Source organism: Pocillopora damicornis, chromosome 3 (genome assembly GCF_964200805.1).
Source record: "Pocillopora damicornis chromosome 3, jaPocDami1.2, whole genome shotgun sequence".
Classification (NCBI taxonomy): domain Eukaryota; kingdom Metazoa; phylum Cnidaria; class Anthozoa; order Scleractinia; family Pocilloporidae; genus Pocillopora; species Pocillopora damicornis.
Genome location: NC_142672.1, coordinates 15,730,933 through 15,749,063, shown reverse-complemented (window position 1 = coordinate 15,749,063; position 18,131 = coordinate 15,730,933). Strand labels below are relative to the sequence as shown.

At 37.0% G+C, this 18,131-nt stretch overlaps 2 protein-coding genes across 11 annotated transcripts in view; both read left to right on the top strand.

The window, feature by feature from the left end:
* Nucleotides 1-10,042, top strand: part of LOC113668008 (C-Maf-inducing protein) — a 32,779-nt gene extending 22,737 nt beyond the window's left edge. For 4 of the 9 annotated variants that reach the window (XM_027183887.2, XM_027183889.2, XM_089201577.1 and 1 more), the window contains exons 6-23: nt 3-92; nt 291-335; nt 715-777; nt 1,067-1,147; nt 1,637-1,737; nt 1,999-2,103; nt 2,507-2,572; nt 3,158-3,223; nt 3,384-3,410; nt 3,892-3,940; nt 4,306-4,413; nt 4,649-4,765; nt 4,999-5,117; nt 5,586-5,607; nt 5,721-5,768; nt 5,984-6,130; nt 6,544-6,720; nt 7,315-10,042. In XM_027183887.2, coding sequence (XP_027039688.1) covers nt 3-92; nt 291-335; nt 715-777; nt 1,067-1,147; nt 1,637-1,737; nt 1,999-2,103; nt 2,507-2,572; nt 3,158-3,223; nt 3,384-3,410; nt 3,892-3,940; nt 4,306-4,413; nt 4,649-4,765; nt 4,999-5,117; nt 5,586-5,607; nt 5,721-5,768; nt 5,984-6,130; nt 6,544-6,720; nt 7,315-7,362 — 1,479 coding nt within the window. In that variant the 3' untranslated portion in view covers nt 7,363-10,042. The remainder of the gene's footprint in view (nt 1-2; nt 93-290; nt 336-714; nt 778-1,066; nt 1,148-1,636; nt 1,738-1,998; nt 2,104-2,506; nt 2,573-3,157; nt 3,224-3,383; nt 3,411-3,891; nt 3,941-4,305; nt 4,414-4,648; nt 4,766-4,998; nt 5,118-5,585; nt 5,608-5,720; nt 5,769-5,983; nt 6,131-6,543; nt 6,721-7,314) is intronic. The other 5 variants (XM_027183888.2, XM_089201580.1, XM_089201581.1 and 2 more) reach the window with 2 other exon arrangements.
* A 1,244-nt stretch (nt 10,043-11,286) lies between these two features.
* Nucleotides 11,287-15,954, top strand: LOC113668025 (cytochrome b5). Of its 2 annotated transcripts, XM_027183912.2 has the most exons (7): nt 11,300-11,464; nt 12,727-12,763; nt 13,971-14,062; nt 14,590-14,610; nt 14,915-14,961; nt 15,305-15,355; nt 15,545-15,954. In XM_027183912.2, exons 1-6 carry the CDS (start codon nt 11,339-11,341, stop codon nt 15,315-15,317), a joined length of 336 nt encoding a protein of 111 aa, XP_027039713.1. In that variant the 5' UTR covers nt 11,300-11,338; the 3' UTR covers nt 15,318-15,355; nt 15,545-15,954. The 2 variants fall into 2 exon arrangements, with proteins under 2 accessions (XP_027039712.2, XP_027039713.1); XM_027183911.2 differs by lacking the exon at nt 15,305-15,355 and having other exon boundaries at nt 11,287-11,464.
* The last annotated feature ends 2,177 nt before the right edge of the window (nt 15,955-18,131 follow it).

Sequence of the window (18,131 nt, the reverse complement as noted above, 5' to 3'; positions counted from 1 at the left end):
AGGAACTTGTACTTTTCTCACTAACCACTCCAATACAAGATGACGTTATATTTACTGTTCCTTTGGAGATGGTTTCGGATATCCTCGCACATGTAAGATTCTACTCTGATATCTTAATTTATTTAACCTGATGGGATGTACATTAGACAACCATAGAGTGTGAGGGGTTTTGTTTGTCTTGTGTCACACAGAAAGAATGAAGTGTGAGCATCAGACATACAAACATCTCTCAGTCATCGTCTCTTGCATGTGAAAATCATAATTTTAACACTAACACATTTTTCTTGCAGCATTTCATCTCATTTTCTGACGAGGAACAAGAAAACTTAATAGTGGTCAGTAAACAGCATTAGAATGTTGAATTTTGATGATTGAACACAGATGTTTTGTAAAAGTTTGTGAAGGTCAAAGGACCACTACTGCTATTAGTAGGTGAAGAAGTCTTTTGAACCAATGTCTCTGGGTTAGGCAGATATTTAATGATGCATATCTCCACTTAGGTGCATTATGTACTATGTAGATTCAAAAAAAAATTTATGTTGAAGAACATTAGTGGACACTAAAACTTGTGGAACATACATTACACTCATGCTCCTATTGTTATGGTACACACCAACAGCCCTATTTGGTATGTTAAATTTTACATTTTGTACAGAATGCTTTTTTTTTTGTTTTTTTTTTTGTTTTGATGAATTTGTCTTTCTGATTTTCAAGGCACTTGCACCTGTTCTGGAATATGTTCAGCCTTCCCCTGAAGTTTGTGCTTTCTTTAGCAAGGTAAAGATGCGACATGTAGACACTGTATGTGTGTATTTTTGTGTAACTTTCGTGCAGGATGATAAAACCTCATCGTAATTGATTATTTTGTAAGATCTCAAACATAGAATCCATCAGTATGATAGTCAAAGAACAGGCCATCAACCAGGTGTTGAAAAGTTTGAAAAATGGTGTAAAAAGGTTGTCCAACCTTACATGTTCAGTAGGCATAAAAAATGATGTCACAAAGTTTTAACGAGAGTTCTTTTTTTGTTCTGAATGTATCTTTTTGTTGTGTTGCTTGTTGCAGCATTGCAAGGGCCAACTTTATAATAATGAAGTACTAGATGTCTTCCTCCCAGCTGTTCACAGAATTCTTAAACATAACATGGTGAGAATTACTGTGTATTGTAGTTAAGAACTTCATTGGCTCTCAGTTGAACATCTTATTGGTTTTTAACTTGCTTCTAGTCACTTTTAAGGCTCTATACAACTTTGCTTTTGCCTTTATCTTAGGTGATTATTAGTTTTCTCAATTATATGCTCTCCTTTTATCATAAAGCACTTTAGAACTTCTGTATACAGCACTATATAAATGACTGTATTATTATTGTTATTATTTTTATTATTATAATTGTCATTATTTTCTAAGCTAAGAACTACTTGTGCTGATGGTAAATTTAGTCTGAAGTGTTTTTGGTGCCACAAATTGTGAGACACAAGTATTATATGAACAATCTGTTGATATTCATTATCAGAAATTGTGATAAAATTGTATTCTAAATGGTTTTCAGTTCCTTAATGATGATTATTTTCATGTTAATAATGACCAGTCTGTGCTGTGCTTTACTTACTGATCATTATGTATCATTTCTTTCAGGATTTTGGAAAATATCCACATCTCAGAATGTTTGTACAAGATTATATTTATACATTGTTTTGCAAAGATTACGCAGATGTTGTCAGAGAGTTTGTAGAGAGGTAAGGCTATGCTACTCCATCTGTTTGTTTTAAGGATGACTGCTTGTCTCTAACAAATACTGTAAATTTGGTGGTTCAGATCTTTGCACAGAGAGTTTTCTCACACTTCAGGTTTTACTCAAAGCTTGCAATGGCTTCTTTTGGCATTTTTCTGTGCTCCTGTTGGCTGTTATGATTTCTTTGATTTTGGTTTGTTTTTTTACTTAACCATAGTTGCTCTGTATTATAATAATCCTAATTTTTCTAATGAATTTTCACCAGTGTTCACAGTCCAAGTGCCACCTGTCCACATCCTCGTGTCCTTCCAAATCTAGTTGCAGTTGTCCTCTCTGCCGTTTATTCCACATTTGATCAAAGTGACAAGTTGTAAGTTTAGTAAAGTGTAGGTTTTCTTAGTTTTGTAAATGCAAGTCTGTAGTAAGGCTCAGAAAACTGAATTTGAAGTGGTTCCTGGAAGAACCTCTGCTATTTGATTTGTTGTCTGTCTTCACCCTCCTTTATTTTATCATCTTAATGATAACTTCTTTGCAATTATTTATAAATAATTATTAATCCACAATAAGTTAGGATTCTTCCTTTTAGTATTCAAGACTGGCCTGTCTAGGCTAGCACCAGCTACCTGTGGGCCAGACTGGCAGTAGCTTTTATTTTAAAGACCAAAATGTAAAGATTGGTTTTGCTGTTGTTGTCGTAGTAAAATGAACTCTGTCTTCCAAGTTAACCTCAGTGTGACTAAAAATGACTTGTCTGTGTTATGTGTCATTACTAGGCTTGTCAAGTACGAAGAAATCAACACAAACTTTCTGCTCTGTTTCATGACAGTCATGGATACCATGTTAGTAAAAAGTTCATTTGTTTGATCATTTGGAATTATTTTCAGAGATCACTTACTGGTAATTATTTCTCTTGAGATAATAAAGATGTCAGTCCAGACTGTTCTGTATTCCAGTTTTGTTTGTGGATACATGTATGTAAACCTTTTGCCTAGTGCCACAGATCAGGCAGTCTCTGTCAAAACCTTTTTTTTTTTAAACTAATTGGTAATAATTAAAAAAAGGAACAGAAAACTTAGCTGGAAAAGAATCTCTGTGCTTACACTCAAATAATAGAACTAACTAGAACCTATTTATAATATAACTCTCGATATAAGATAAGGAATTCTAATTTCTGCCCATCGTGTTTAAACATACAAAGTACATATCTTAGTAAATTAGTATAGAGGCTCTGGTATTTTATTAAGGTAAAACCTTGTAGCATGATTTTGCTTCTTTGCATTACTTCTACACCTTTTTACTGGATGGTGCAGTGTAATTATGCAAAATTGTAAAATCTTTTCCACGTTGCTCTGAAGAACTAGAAACCTAAGTGTACGTGTTGCACAGACATAAATGACTCGTTGCTATCTGGTTCTCAATTTCAGTGCACAGTTTGAAGACTGGAGACCCAATCTATCAACACTACTACAGCCCATACCTTTCCCAAAAGAGTAAGTATTCAGATTGCAATAAGTTTAATTCTAAAAAGTTGCTTTCACTGAACATTTATAAATCTTGGTATTGATGCTTGCGTACTTCAATTACACAAGCACAAATCCAAATTTGTGTGTTGGCCTTCACAGCGTACTTACCTGAACTGCTCTCTTACAGGGCTCTCAAGAACGAGACATTTGTATTGTAAGTAGTCACACCCTTTTATGTAAGATCAGGTCCTTTACACCGTGAGGTACACACTATGTGATGTGTACACACTTAAGCTAATATTCAACCGTCTTTAATGAATCAAACCGAGTTTAAAATAACGTGATTATTGTCTTTCCTACTTGAATTAAGGGAAAAAAATACTTTTCCGGTCAAAAGTAGAAGTCGCCAGTAATGTAATAATTGTAGTGGATCGCCAAGGCTTGTGATGCTCAGAAATTGAGGTACTTACCGTCTGAGGGATATGAAAAATTTTGCTTGTGTTCTCTATTAGTAAGGATATCCTTCTTAGTGTGGTAGTGAATAAAAAACTTTTACGTAGGCAGCAGAGACTCCCGTTAACAAAGTGATCTTGGAAATCTTTAGAAGGATTTAAAAGTGGTCAAGTTCTTCAGTATCTTATTGGCCATCTTGATTATTTCCACCCACAGTAATCAATGTTTGCTTCCTCTGACAGGTACATTAGTGCAGTGATAAAAGCGTTTGCAGAAGATCAGCGGTGTGAGGTACTCTTTCCACTTTCGTGCCAACAGTAAATGCCCTAAAACGTTTTCTTTCTCCCCAAAGCCCTCTCCTCTTGTACGCCCCTGACCCCAGCTAGAACTGCTTGTTTGTGATAAAGCCTTTCCTATAGGGGTTTTAATAACTTTCTCCATAAGCGACTGCTGATGGGGTTAACCTTAAGACAAGAGTCTGCTCAGAGACTAAGCAGACGGCGGTAAGGGGTTTTGAAAATATCGGTAGACTACTAGTAACCAGCTTTCATCGCAAGTCACTGTGCCAGAGAAAAAAATTTTACAATCCATAGAGGAATACACATTTCAACATTTCGTTATGTTTCATTTCATTGAATTGCGTTGTTTTTCTGTAGGTCCATCAGTCCATTCTTCCTGTCAGAAAAGGTAAAGATGGCTGGATCGACATCATTTGCCCAGGAGGAGTTTCTTGTTTTGATGAAGGACATTTTTTCTCCCACGTGGTGAGTTCCTTTGTAGTTTTTTTTCTATCAAAACTTAACTTTTTGACCCCCAAGAATGACTAGTATCTAATCTTTCTTACAATGTCACTCCCGAGTCAAAAACTTACGGTCCCCGTGAGCAGTAGCTTGTCATTCGCGTATGTCGGTCGCGCGTGTCGGTTTGTATCACTCTCACTCGGGCGTCTGCCACACTGGTTAAACTTTCATCGAGTTACACCTTGCTTGTTCCTTTCAGATGGGTCGCTTACTAAATTGTTGTGGGAGGAGAAAAAAGATTCTTTTGGATCTCAAGGAGTCCATGCTCGGCCCCTTTATGCTGCTTGCGTTACGAGGCGACAGCAGTTTTATTCAGGTAAGTGGAGCACTGTTATTGAAGCAGATTATAATCGTTGATGTTATTTGCACTGTGCATAGAAAATCACCCGTTAACAATTGAACAATCGTCTCTGGGCCCTGAAATTCTGAGAGAAATACATGTACATGTATATGTACATACCAATTTCAGTTATTATTATTATCATTTTGGTTAAATAAATTATCGTATCTTGTTAAGGGTTAATTCAGTTCTGTTTCTGTTTTTGACAGACTTTGGCATTCATGTTAGAAGTTGAGGTTCTGCAAGACGAAAATGAAAAATTACAGATCATTTCTACATTAGAAAGCACCGAAGAAGGCAAACTGTGTTATGAAGCTCTGTGTCAGAAGTAAGTTGTTATTCAACAAAAGACAACCCAGCGGTCAATCGTTGGGCATGCGCAAATTGATCAATTTTGGTCAGCCGTGCGTGAATTTTCCGCGTAAAATTTTTAAGGAAAACGCACGATGAAACTGCTGCATGGAAAATTTACGACAATAAATTGAAATGTTCTTTAAAAGAAAAATGTAAAAGGAAATAAAAGCATGGTGAAGGAGGACTAAAGATTTTGCGAACACAAAGTTTATTTAATTACGGGGTTTTTTTTGGGTTACCATTTTGTTTTGAGCTTTCTCAATATGTTTTACGCGATTGAAACTTCGTAACCGTTTAGTTTTTGAGTTAGTTTAGCCTGAAAACATTATGTAGGGCTGCCTCGATGCAACGTTCACACATGCACGGACGTTGGCCGCTGGCCATGGTGTTGTGCCAATGAGTTCTTTGATCCGTACTTATCGTCTTGTTCTTTGTTTTTCAGAAAAGCCAAGTTCAGACAGATGGTAGGAAAAATATTTGTTTTCTTTGAAAGTGCTTTAAATGTGTTCTTTCCTGTTTAATTGTCAGTTAAGCTCTAGGAACATTTAATGTCTCCTAATTTTTTCTTTCTCTTCAGCAGGAAAAGGGGGGACCAACAGTACTTACCCTTCCTACAAAATCGACGGTAGGTGTTTTTTGCACTGTCAAATACATTGACAACATCAGCAGGAGCAACCAAAACTACAGCAAACGGAAGGCGTAAAACAAGCTCCTGTTTATTAGTTAAGGTCTAAAGACGTCGGTCCAATATGTAAAGTCTTGGCAGACCATCGAATAAGCTCTCGTCTATTTGTCAGTGGAAAAAATGCGCTGACGTAACAAATAACTTGTCTTCTACAGGATGACGACTTGGCCCGTCTTCTCAAGTCTGGTTCTTTTGGTAACCTTCAGAGCCTAAACCTTGCCTTCACACATGTAACCAGCGCTTGTGCTGAATACTTGGTTCAACTGCCAGCCCTGCTACATTTAAACCTTTGGTCCACACAGGTTTGTTGATCATTCCTTTTCTTTCTGTTGCTAGTAAGGTCTTGGAGATGAAAGACTATGTCTTGCGGTTCCCTTAATTACCCCAAGGGAAGCTTAACCATCCCCCGTTACAACTTTTGTGGGTAGCCTACCCTCCCCTGCCTTGATTCAGACATGGAAACAGAAGCGGTAAAAAGGCGTCTTCAAGGTCTGAAAGGTACGGTCGCCCTACTTAGACAGTCATCAGAGGGCAGGCCCAGGCACTAGCGTTAGGATACACGTGTGTCAGAACTTGCATGGGACGTAGAGGAAGTCGAGTTTTAATCTTTTGCCGGGATACTCTCCCAACGATGCTGTAGCATTAAAGGTTATAAAATCCCTGAAGCCCAGTCTCACGCAAATGATAATCTAAAATGTTAAACCGGGTTTTCTAGTTTGGTGATAAAGGCTTGCACATGGTGGCAGAGCAGCTGCACAACTTAGAGTCACTGAACCTGTGTGAGACGCCCGTGACGGATGACGGACTGTCATCCCTCGTGATCATGTCCAGTCTTCGAAATCTGAACCTGAACAGCACCAGACTTTCGCCGACAACATACGAAAAACTTAAGGTAAGTGGCGTAATCGAATCGAGTTAAATTTGTTTCAGAGTTGGAAATGTTTTCTAGCGATTACCTGCGAAGTAAAATACTGAAATATGAACACATGGGAAGTATTTCCAGCGGTTGAATATAACTGGGGTAGATTATTTCTAACTTTCCAGAATGAACAGTGGCTTCTCTCCTTCGGGGTAGCTTTGCTACCCATCTTTTTTTTTTACTTATTCCTTAGCATCGGTTGTGGTCCTACTTCATTCCTTTAAATTTTACTGTCCTTTATGTTTGAGTTCAATGAGTTTTTGCAATGGTTCTGAAATTAAGAAAAATAAAAGAGACCCACAACATATTTTTGGGACGGTTTTCAATTCATTGTCAATTTTATGTGATCATTCCTTGTTCAGTGCCAGGAGGGAGCGTGGCTAAATTGTCAGTGTGTTGGACTCGTAAACAGAATTATGGTGTTTCCCAGTTTGATCCCGCCCCAGTCAGTGGTTAAATGTGTCTCTCTGCACCACCCTACCTTTCTTGTACTTCTCGGAATTTTGTTCAATTGCCATTAAATACATACCCATTGAGTTGTAATTTCGTTTTAAATTTTTGTTGCAGAAATTGCCAAGACTGGAAGAGATCGATGTTCGGTACACGGATGTTTGACTTTTGGTGTACCTGTCTGCACACAAGCAGTAGATGCATCCGTGACCTTGTCAAGTTGAATGAGTTTTACTCTCCTCCCCCCAGTTTCCAAGGGCCTGTGAGGCTGTCTTAACAGCTCAACCGTGATTATCTGTGGAGGACTGCACACAAGTACTTTCTTAATAGATCACCGATCATGTAACATAGTTACCGTATTTAGCTTTGAAACTTTAGAGTAGCTCCGACTTGATATTTTTTAATCACATTCAGGACTTGAGTAGATTTACTCTTTAATTAGTTGTTCGCATATCGGCTACAGAAAATTGATAATTTCAGAAGCAAGATGTACAAAGATCAATCTGTTTGTGATGTTTGTGATGTTATGGTACTCTGTAGCTGTAAATTGCCGTTTGTCATAGGGGAAAGTGATATGTTGCCACCAAAACTTTCAATTTCGTTTGCAATGCTTGTTAATCATCTCCATTCCAAACCATCTATGTTCCCTTTCATTTGGTCTTTCCATTTTGTAATGTTTTGTTTGTTTTTGTACTAAACTAAAACTTTGCGTCCTTGTTCAAGAGATAAGTTACCAGCGACTGAAAAAGTCAAGACTTTGTATCTTAAATTGGAAAAATACACTATGAGTTGGTCTAAGCTTGCAAAAAAACTACCTGATTCAAAATCTACTCCTCGTGAATCGTTGCTTTTTTGTAGTTGTTACTCTTATTTTAACTTATTTTCGGTTTTCGGTAGAACCTTGATTTCTCCTTGTAAAGGGAGTTTGAAATTCGCATAATTTGGAAAGACACAGCTGTATTGAAACGAGTTGATTATCTTTCATGACTTCTCCGATCTGTGTGGGAGTAGTTGAGGGGGGGGGGGGGGGTTAGGCAACAAACTAGGCGCTAATTTCGGTTTGTCTCTCGAGTCCTGATCTTTAATGTAAATTCTGCGCCCGCGATAATGCCACCGTGGCGTTAAATGTGGAATTACTGTGGTAAGTTCCGTGGCTCAAATTTAAAAGTAGTGTTATAGCACGTAAATTGTTATTGCTTAATTTAAATTATATAGAGCTCGCTTAGTGGGACTAAATTGGAATAACGGAGACATCTGAATAAGTGTACATTTATTAAGTTAACTAGACGTTTAACGACTTATTTCTTGAGGGGTAATGTATGGTTCTGTTGCAGATATGTTCTTTTTTTCTTATGGGCTAGGTAATTTAACTTAAATTAAGCGCTCTGGTGGTTTTAATTTAATTTTTAAATCACTCTTTGCTTCTAAAGGCTTTTATTAATGTAAAGGAGGCAAACTAACAGTAGCCTATTGAGTATTATTGGGGTAGATATAAACCGATGAAGAGCCTTCTGGATTTTAGCCGCAGTAGTACAGATGTAGAGGTTACGAAACGTATTACACTCACAACCAAGACTCAAGAATAATCTTGGATGCTGTCTGCCTACTTTAGATGACACATCTCGCGAGGTGTGAGCTTTCTTAAATATGAAATAAGTTTTCTGGTTATTTTGTGATTAGAGAAAGTTACACAGTTATTTGTTCTTCTAGGTAGTCTTCCTTCCAAAGATATCGTTTTGAATACGCTATAGAATTTCTTTCTACACAGTAAGGTAAAATAGCCAGGGGGTTGACGGGTTGCAGAATAACCTTGTCAACAGCAAACATCTAGAACAGCGGTGATATTCATTTCTTTCTATGAAAGCCTTGTGTAAAATACAGATAACAGTGTAACTCTTTAGAGATTAGTGGGTTAATCTTCCACTTTCTGTGGTTTGTGTTTATTTATGAAGTGAGAGTACCAGCGAAAAAAGCCATATTCCTTGGTTTTCCTAGATCATCTTCACAAATGATGAGAACAAATGTGACGTTCTTTTCCTCGTGAAATTTCGCTTTTAAGGTGCACGGTTCGTTATGGTAGTAGAGACTTCTGAGGTCTTGCTGCCATTGTTTTGAGAAGTTTGGTTGTAAGATAGGCGCAAGTTCACGTAAGTTTTGATAAAATTAAAGCATATTGTGATATATTTAGGCGGTAGGGTAATAATTTCGTTTCCCGAAGCCTCGAAACTCTGGTTTAGCCAGCTTTTCTCGCTTTGGCAGGAATTTCTCATGGTCACCGTTTGACCGCTGTCCTAGTCGTACTGTAGTTAAAATTGATAATTTAAAAATCTTTTTGCAATTAGCCAATCAGAAGCTACCAACTTGTGTGGGTCCTTAGACATAAGACAATTAACATTACGAAACACTCACGATGCTCTTCTAAACTCCTCAAGAGACCGAGAAACCTCCATAACTGATAAAACGACAACCTTTTCAGTTTTCAGAAGCCACTACAATATTTAATCAATAGGAATGAATTGAGCCCAATTAGCTAAGCTCAGTTTGTTAAAAAAAAAAAAAACTATATATCGTTTTGTTCCAAGAGTTGTGCGAACTTATATAATAAATATCATAAAGAGTACTTTCGTTATGTACATAAAATTTGCTTCCCAAGTTTAATTAAGTTTCGTTTATGTACAAAAGCATTTGCTTCCCAAGTTTAATTAAGTTTCGTTTATGTACAAAAGCATTATGTGTAAAGTTTTTTGTTCATGGCCTGTAATTGTGTACGAGACACAAATTTAAGCGTAACTGGTATAAATTATTTCTTCTGTTCCATTTATTGTGGATTAAAATTTGTCTTGAATACTGTGGAATTCTTTGAATCATTCCAGGGTGTTACTATAACTCCAAGCTGTTGGATCTAAATTTTCATCCTAATCATGGTTATTTGAGGTGATTGGATAGGAAAGCCGGCAAAAAGGAAAGATGAACTGAAAATTGATATGCAGTATACTTTGGTCAGTCAGTTCAAAACAATTTCAATAGGTTCGAAGTTTGGGTAAGTTGAGTCCCAGTTGTTTAAAGGGTGGATAACGGTGTCCATTGGATAATGAATTTCTACCCCTTGGATAGCGATCTTTTGGAAAGCGTTATCCACTCTCAACAGCAACTTATGAAGAAATCATTCGATCGGTCTCCTAACAATTCGCCTTATGACCCAGCCTGGACTTGTGGACCATAGCAGAATTTTTCCAAATCCGATCAAGCTAGCATGGTAAATTTAAAATCCGACTTTGAGTTAGCCCGCGTATGGAATATTCTGTGGTAATCCACAATTAGCACCCAAGCCGACGTCCCCCATATTTGAAAGCTGTGCCCGTCCTAAAGGTTCGTCAAAACCAACTATTTATTGTTGTAATCTGTTGTCTCGCTTCTTAAGGTCATTACGGTTATCTTTTCACGTCTGATGATCTCTCACAACCACAAGGAATGACAAATTTGTTACTTAGGGTGCAGTTTCTTCCAAATATGATGTGGAACTGCAGAACTTAAATATCAGAGGCCAGGAAATGGTAAGATCACCAGTCTTTCACTTCAACCAAACTGCAGGCTCCGGCCATTTTCATCCGTCTCATAATTATCATCTCTTTAAGTCGAGAAATGATCCCCGCCGGTGAGCTGCAAGTAAATAGATCACGAAAATAGAAATGCTTTTTTGCAAGGATCACTATCGTTTATTTGTATTCACTATTTTATCCTCACGTTAACAAATTATTTAATTATTTACTTGTGATACTCATCTCTATCGAAGACAGTTTCCCAGAGTTGCGCATGCCGAAGGCAGGTGTTTGCAATCAGCATCCTTGCATGAATGTAGAATTTCAATCAAATTCTTCAGGTCTCTCCTGCCTCCAAAAATCAGAATCGTAAGTGTCTCGATTTAGTTTAGAGAATTTGAGTTGGCACTGGACAAGAACGCGACTTCTCACTCGCTTTTAATGGTCTTCATTACTCGCGTTCGGATGAATGGTGAACACTGGCTACTCAGGGTACTGCAAGGCACCTTGTCTCCAAGTAATGTCGAGTTACGGTATGGCAGTCTGGGGCGAGTTTCACGCATGCGTTACCCGTTTTGGAAGATTCCTCCCATTGTAGTACCATGGCTGAATCAGCAGAGAGTGTAAAAACCATCCCTTTAGAAGAAGTTCAAAAGCATAATGCTGCGGGATCGTCTTGGTTAATTATCCATAACAGAATCTATGATATTACGAAATTCTTAGATGAGGTAAGAAGGATTTTTCTTCAACGAAAACTCGCATGATTTGCGGTGTGATGCAATCTGTACCGGCCCGTGGACTGTATATGTCAATACAAATATTGTACATTTCATCTACAAATAACTTGATCGTTATTTGTTTGGATCCAGATCGCATCAATTTTAAGGGGAAAAGAGCAGATTCATTCGTGAACTCGAACCTGTTACAAGAGTTGATTGCACCTATAAGTTTTGTTCCATTGATATTTATCCACCAATGACCGTATTTCAATTAGAAATGCACGTTGACCTTTGCTCATTAAGAGTTAATGTACATAGTAGACATGATAGACCAGTCTTCTAATCTGGTACATTAAATGTTTGCAGTTTATGTACACTTAATCTATGAAATAGCCTATTCTGATGTCACTTCCAAACATGTTTTTCCACATACCACGTTCAGCGGTTGGCGTGAGCGACCCTTTGAAGCAGATTCCTGTATCACCCCTTCTCTCATCATGTTGCCCCTTGTGGCACGAGATGTAGCAGTCACTTCCCACGTGAATCAGTGCTACAGTTCGGTTCATATTATTATTTCAGGTGAAAAACATAAAAAGATTTTTCCTCATCTTTTTCACTGCGCTATTCATCGGACAGGTGCTTGCAACTTGGATGATTTTGGTCATTTGAACATGAAATTTGTTCATCCAAACACATATAGACATTTCATACAAATTTTTGCAAAAATCTTTAAAAAAATAGGAGTATATTTTTCTTTATTGCCCTTTGTTCCCTCCTCTCTACATGTTTAATGAAACTTTTTTTTTTAATATGAGTAGTAAGATAGGATGCAAGTCAATTTTATCAGACAGAACAACTTTGTTAACAAAATTTTTGCAGCTGCTAACTTTCAGGCTTAATTTCGTTTTGTCTGATTATTTCTGCAAGGTGTCAGAGACTATTTCCATGTTGGTTTTCTTTCAGTGTCTATTCACTGTAGATTTGACTCATGTATTGGCTTCAGATAGCATTTTATTTACACCCTACTAAGGTGGTTTGGCAAAGAGAGTGCATAATTTTTCCAAAGGCCGATAACAACCATGGTAACACATAGGAAAATTCTAAAAGTATGATTAACTTTCTTTGAAATTTCAAAACAACTTGGTTCAGTTGAGTGGAGAAGCAAATTCTTTTTGCCATTCTTTAAGTTGCTACTAACTTCATTATTTTAATTTTGTTATTATTAATAACAGCAATAAGTGTAATTTTAGGTTCCTTTTTTCTCATATTAGCATCCGGGTGGAGAGGAAGTACTACTTGAACAAGCTGGTTAGTGTTATTTTTATAATTGTGTGTTTCCAGATGACATTTATACTGTTACTTTATTTGTTTCCTTGGGACTTCTTGTGTTGGCTTTGGAATTTCTATAGGGTCCATCTGATTGGATGCTACAAAAGTTTACATGTTTACATGCTTAAGAGTAGGTGGTCTAATGTTTAGAACTATGATGTTTTCTCTTGAAAAAGAAATGAAGATCTCCAGATGGTTCTGAAAGATACTAAGAATTTATGGAGTGATTTAAAATTGAGGGAGATGATAGAATTTACCTAGAATCCCTGGTGCTTCAGGGGTCTGGATATATTCTGGAACCACTTATGATGATGATAATGATGATTGTTATTATCATTATTGTAAATGCAGAGTGTTTTGGTATGTAAGGGTGCACTACAGTTTCAGCAAAGGAATTTTATCAAATTGTTCTTTACAGTTTTCAAAGAACCTTTTTCGAGTTGTCTCACTCTTAACGTAGGGCTTAGTTAGTCACTAGAGTACTGGGTCAAAGCTTAAATTTCTTCTGGCAAGCAGTTACTCTAATTGCAGTTTACCTGTGAAAATCACTCTTTTATTTGCAATCATACACACATCCACATAGGATTTATTTCATTAGTTTTGATTATTATTATTATTATTATTATTATTATTTATTGTTAGTTCTGTTATTAAATAATTATCATTTGTTTTATTGATATTAGTGATATTGGAGAAAGATGTTTTTGTAATTCTGAGTCCCCATGATGAATTGAACCCCAGACCTTTGGATTCCACGCTCTGATGCTCAACCACTGAGCCAGAGCAACTCTGCAGTGAGCAAGGGCTGTTACGAAATTCCTATGACAAGCATCCTGCATACTGCTAGAATCAACAATGTTGATAGCGTTTCCTTAGAGTCTCTGTGGCTCAGTGGTAGAGCAATTGGAGCATGGAACCTGAATGTCTGAGGTTTGATTCCTCATGGGGACTCAGAAATTTTTCTTTGTCCCATGCTCATGATAAGATGAAAAACATCTTTCTCTATTCCTTTACCAAGCTCAAAACTAATCCTCTCTCTAATTTTATTTATTAGCGATACTATTAATCAAATAATGTTTGACATTATGGCATCTTTCTTAAAACACAAAGAGTGAATGCAGGTTAGGCCTAACTGTACTCATAACTTGAATGCTGAATTAATGATTTGTGGTTCTGCAATAAAAAGGTGGAGATGCTACAGAAAACTTTGAAGATGTAGGACATTCTTCTGATGCTAGGGAACTTATGGAGCAGTATCTTGTTGGAGAGCTTGCTGAGGTGAAGTTTTTGATAGGTGATTTTAGTGTATATGGCCAAAATATCAAAAATGGAGTAAGTTTACTTTTATTACACTTTCCAACTGTAGAAAAATCAAACATCAGGAATTCAAGTGTTGGTGATGGAATAGTAATGGAAAACAGTGCTCTAGGCTCTGACCATTTTGGTTGCAGAGGCAAATAGAAACAATTTGATGGTAATTGCCACTTTGGTGACATTTGTTTGGAAGTCATGCAATCTTTTAATTACTTTGAGCCTCTTAACTGTAACCATGACAATTATGTAGGACTACTCCAAGTGTCCTTATTCGTTTCTGGCACCCACTTATGATTTTCAGGTGCAAAATCAGAAAATTACTTTCCTCCTTTTCTTGAATGAGAAAAAAAGACTGAATTACTCAAAGATATGATTATATCGATTCATATATTTGTTGCTGAGAAGACATTTAAAACAAACTACAAAGTATAAGTATGAGAATGTATCCATCAGCAACCTATTTATATGAATATTTGTTTGTTGTATTTCAGGAGGATAGGATTCCAGAGAAGGTATGCACAGTACTACTGCTACACAATTACCATCAATGTCATGTTCTTCTTCAATTCATATCAGAGAAAAAATAGCAGGATACAACTTTCCCTTCATTATTCCAAGGAATCAATTCTGTGATTTTGAGGAAGTCCTGTTCAATTGAAATTTCAATTTTCAAGGGTTATGACCAACCAAAAAAAGAGAAATTATGCTCTTCACTCTTATTTGGTCACATGAACCCATTGTTCAGTCTTTATCAATGTTGTTTAATTATGGCTGGTGCAGTATTTTCAAAATTATTCTTTTATCTCTCTCTATAAGTCTCAAGAGAAGAAAACTGTTCAACATGATGAAGGCAAACCTAATTGGTAAGTTTTCAGGACATGCACAGTATATACCATATTTGAAAATGGTAATAATGATAATGATATTAATAATTGATAATAATACCGATAGAATATCTAGAATTCATGGTCTTCAAATTGCTTTATCATACTACACAAAAAATTTTGCATTGTAAAAGAAGGGATAAAAATTAAAAAAATTAAAAATAATTTTTGATTGTTATTCGTATAATTTTGGAATTATCATTTACCAGAGATTGATCACTTTATTTTAGGTGTTCTTGTAATAAAGGAAGATATATCAGGATTCTTTAATGGCTCAATAAAAAGGAATGCTAATATATTTCTTTGTCAATTGAAATTACAGCTGCATTCAGTAACAAGTGAACAGAAATTTAACAAAGTGGCAACTAGTTAGGTGGGGAACCTTGCTGGCATTGTGAATTGAAATCTTTGACAAAATGTAACTTGAATTTTTCAAAGCACTAACTTGCTGCAAGAAAAAGATGCCTTAACAATACATACATAGGCATGCTACTGATTATGTCTGCTGTAGTTCTCAGATAGCATCAGCGAATTGATCTGTTTTCTTTTTGTCTTTTTGCAGGATAAACAACATTCTTTTGCCTGCAGGAGCTGTAGCTGTTGTGGTTGCCATTGCTGCTTACAAGTATTTCCATTCATAGGAAAAGTCCATTGACCAAACATTTTGAACAGTATTACCAGAAACACAAGAAATTGTGATCATTCTTAAATAATACAAAGAAAAACCCTAATTTAGAAAGTTTATTGGAACATGCTTATTGTGGGAGGTGCATCTTTCTCTGTGAAGAGAAACTGGATTTAAAAAATGTTATCTTTCCACTGCAAACTTTCTCTATTTCTTTTGAGTTTTGTAGTAGTATCTTTTCTTTTAATAAGACCTTAATGAATTAGTTTAGTGTGTTTCAGGTAGGTTTGGAAAAAACTGTCCTTGTTGGACTGTAGCTAAATAATAAACACACATTTAGTTGTGCAGTTTTTGCTGTATTGCAGTATTTGCTAAGCTAGTAATCCTATTCCTAGATCCTTTGTTTCAGATGTCCAGCCTAATGCATTCCAGAAGTGCTGGTCAAAATATTAGGGGGGGGGGGGGAACACTAAGACTTTCTATTTAAATATGTAAGCAATAGCCACCTTTGTTTTCCCCTTTGGAAACTACCCTGCAAACTCTACTGTAAATTCCTGAGATCAGTATGCTAAGATTTATTGTTAAAAGCTGAATTTCAAAGTATTTAAATTGGAATAATTATGCAATTGCAGTTGACCTGAGAAGACCAAACTGTAGATTGTTTTCTACAGGACAATTATGGTTCATATAATCCTTTTGGAGTGCCCGAATTCTTTTACAGGGTACAACAAACCCAACTCTACTAAGTAATTTAGTGTTAACAACTAGGTTGAAAACGTAAATTAGCCACCGTAAAGGGTAAAAAAGCTGACGTTTCGAGTGTTAGCCCTTCGTCAACGCGATAGCTGCTGTAACACTAAATTACCTGCTATACTCTCCCACCGACGCAGCACCACAGTTTCTTTAGAAACTTACCCCCCCCCCCCCCAACTCTACTAAGATTTGTCTGATCTTCCACACATAATCTGTATACATCAGTCACTAGAAACACCCATGCAGTATCTGGAAACATAGGATCAACCCCTCCCCTTAGACATAGCTTGCGAGATAGGAGTAGTAATCTTTTTAACAAAAATGCGTATTTTAGCCGAGCAGAGACAAGTGTTGGGAGAGCGCGCTATTTTAAACGCGTTGTGTTTTTGCTAGCACTTTTTCACAATTTAAGAGCGAGAGGAAGAAAGCGTGAACAGTGAAGTGTCACTTATTCGCGGGTGTGAGGAGGGCGCAAAGGGCGATTTACGTATGAGGGATACAACGCCGAAAAAGGGACTGCCGTATTTTTTCGTGCTCCTCCACTTGTGCCCGTCTCACCCCTTGTTGCATTTCGCATCTCGCTCTGGAGGGGACGATTTATATCACTGTAAGAAGAAAATGGCAATTTGGTCTCACCAGGTAACTTAGGGCTTGACAAACGTAGACAAATTCACATTAAATTAGGGAGCAGTCGTAAGGGGAGTGATGTATCAGGAATACTTTTCCTGTAATTATGTTCCTTATGACATGATTAAATGGTGAGTTTTGGTGAGTCTGTGCGGGTGTCAAAATGTTTAAGGCTATCAGTAAGCGAAATATTAGGATTTGTATGGGAATGAACGGTCGCTTACATTCGAGAAATAGGACTTCCTCGATGGAGGAAGAGAAAGGACCCTGGGAACTGAACGAGGTTGGCCTGAAAGATGATCTTCGCTGTGCACGTCAGTTGCAAGTCAGTGGCCAGTTCCTCAAAATCATGCAGATAGTTTAGCCCAAGGTATCTAGTAGAAAAATTGGTAGAGTTTGCAAGTCAGTAACTTAAACAGCTTGTCATAGAATGTCACCAAACGTTATCTAGAAAACACTAGCGCCCCCCAAAAAACAAGGGTCGCAACAGAGATCCTGAACCTCAGGTGACAAAAGGCGAGAATTGAAGAAAGGGAAAGGTGACCCAGAGGGAGCCAAGAGGTACAGAGAAGCAAAGAACAGAGTCAGAATGAAGACCTCCGTTTATACTCTCAAACGTAGATGATGAAAGATTCGTACCTCGGTGTGCTGCATGATGATCAGTACTCAGGATACTCAGAATATAGTTTAGTGAGCCCACGACTGAAGAATTTGTCGAGATTTTAAAATTCAAAACTCCATTGTGTTCATCCACTTTAACGTTTCCGTTTGTGGTCTAGCCAATATCATCTTTCCGTTTAACATAAGAATACGACCTTGAATTTTGCTTATACTGCAGATGACAGGAAAACAGTCGTCACGTATCTCCAAAATCAAATATGTTGTGTTTTTTTTCGTTGAGTCGTGTTTTTATTTTTGTCCACAATTTCGAAATATCAAAAATATGGCAAAATGTGACATTTAGCCGAATAATCTGAAGATGACAGAAAAACAGGCGAAACGTATCTTTCAAAATCAAATGTTTTGTTTTTTTATTTCGTTCAGTCGTTTATGTCAACGCCCGCGAAATTTATTTCTTTATTTATTTGTCCACGAGAGAGAAGTGCTTGTCACGTGGTTTCTATTTGCGTTCAGTGAGCCGTGA